General features: G+C 43.8%; 1 protein-coding gene across 1 annotated transcript in view; it reads right to left on the bottom strand.

Moving 5' to 3' along the window:
• Positions 1-220: 220 nt before the first annotated feature.
• LOC135824256 (lysine-specific demethylase 8-like) overlaps positions 221-1,843 on the bottom strand; it is an 8,557-nt gene continuing 6,934 nt past the window's right edge. Inside the window, exon 5 of the mRNA XM_065336989.1 lies at positions 221-1,485. Coding sequence (XP_065193061.1) covers positions 972-1,485 — 514 coding nt within the window. The 3' untranslated portion in view covers positions 221-971. The remainder of the gene's footprint in view (positions 1,486-1,843) is intronic.

The following is a 1,843-nucleotide window of genomic DNA, read 5'->3' as shown; positions in this document are numbered from 1 at the left end:
TGAAGCTAGGTGTCAGGACGTCGAATGTCTCAGTACTCTGTCTGTTTTGTGCCTAGTTGTTGCACTTTCTGACTGTATATAGTATCTAGTTAAAGTGGTGGAGAGTTACTCTTAACTCGTTTCCATATGTCCTTTTCCTTTCTACTTTTATTATTGGCTCAATACCCGAGTTTCAAATTGCACACCTGATGAGCCGTCACGAACCATACAGAGCTCAGCATTCTGGTGCCAGTACAACATGCAGTTAGTCAATACAATAGTTCAGGTTAAAGTGATAATCAAATATAGCTAAAAGAAAGGATAATTGTACTGTAAGCATTTCTTATATGTCGACATGTATGTGTAAAATGTTATACGACGATCGCAAGGCACACAACGAAAGGGAAAGAGAGATCAAATACTACAAATAATACCACGTGTCGTATCTGCTTTATAAAGTAAATCTACAATAAAAATACGCTGTTTTTTTTTAAACCAACGCACCTTTGGGCTGAAACCAAAATTCATATCAGCAACAGTATAGACAAACATCTTACAAATAAGGAAAGTCAATTTGATACTTGCTTGGAAGTTCACCGTATGGATATTAGTGATATAGGATACTTGCTTGGAAGGTCACCTGTATGGATATAGGATACTCATGAGAGGTAGGTGCATGTAACTGTTATCATCGAACTACCGGTGGCATAGTAACTGGGATACGGATGCTGTCGGGATGGGTGGGTGTACAATCATATCCACAAATAAACTTTCTGGCTACAAGTTACACACGCATGCCTTCGGATTATAAAGCTTCCAGCAGCGGGTGCAGAAACAAACCAGGACATCAGCGGTGTAAATATAAATGTGTCACAGCAAAAAGAGTATATTCAACATACCAGGAGGGATCAAAGAAAGAAGGTCGATCATATGACTTGGCTGCTGAAGTTGAAAAGTAGGCTCAGCACAAGACCAGCGACACTCATTGTGATCTAAAGTTCAGTGTGTTTGCTGTCACTGGAGCGAATGTCATCCAACTCAGCTTCAGACTGACTCTGGCGCTGCTTCTCCTCTTCTACAGCGCGCAGGTATTCAGTCATATCATATGTGTCTGGGTCAAAGTCCTCCGGGAACTCAAAACCTTCCGGGAGTTCCACCTCTGCACTGTCTAACTCGTCGGCCTCTATTTCCGGGTTCTCGTGAGCATAGTAGTCACGGACGACTCTCTCGTCTTGTGGTCCGGCTCCTTCTTCCACATCGGATCCAAACACTTTGACAATGATGCTACCAGGCAGTGAAGTGACCTCAGGGCCATCTAGTGCATCGTCCTTGTCAACATCACCCACTTCAATCATCTCAGCCACAGCCGCTGCACGCTCCTGGAACAGCCGCTCAGCTTTCTCCTCATCCTCTTCTCCTCCAAGCGAGTCAGCAATGAATTCCATGAGCAGGTCTTTGCTAAGTTTCTTCGACTTTTGCTCCTTCAGTCGTTCAAGCATATCGTTTCTGCGAACAGAATCGGCACAATGAGCACAAAGAACAACACAGTCTATGAACTCAACAGAAACTTGGGAATCAAAGTATGTTTACAACAGAGCCTAACAAAATGTTTAACATAGGAATCCCATAATGCATGTCTACACTGGCAAGCTGCATATTGATGCCATTTTCGGGTGCCAGGATGTGGCAGCTCACAGACAAGACACATACTCGTGACATGAGGGTACACTTCCCCCCTCTTCACCCACCTCTGGTGCCTATATAAGTCGCATACTAGTACTCTGGAGATTTCACAACCCATAGCACGATCCGTATTCCACAGGGAAGTGCATCAATTGTAGATCTGACCCCACACAAGCATCAG

This window comes from Sycon ciliatum, chromosome 1 (assembly GCF_964019385.1).
Source record: "Sycon ciliatum chromosome 1, ocSycCili1.1, whole genome shotgun sequence".
NCBI lineage: Eukaryota > Metazoa > Porifera > Calcarea > Leucosolenida > Sycettidae > Sycon > Sycon ciliatum.
This window is presented reverse-complemented; position numbering and strand designations above follow the sequence as displayed.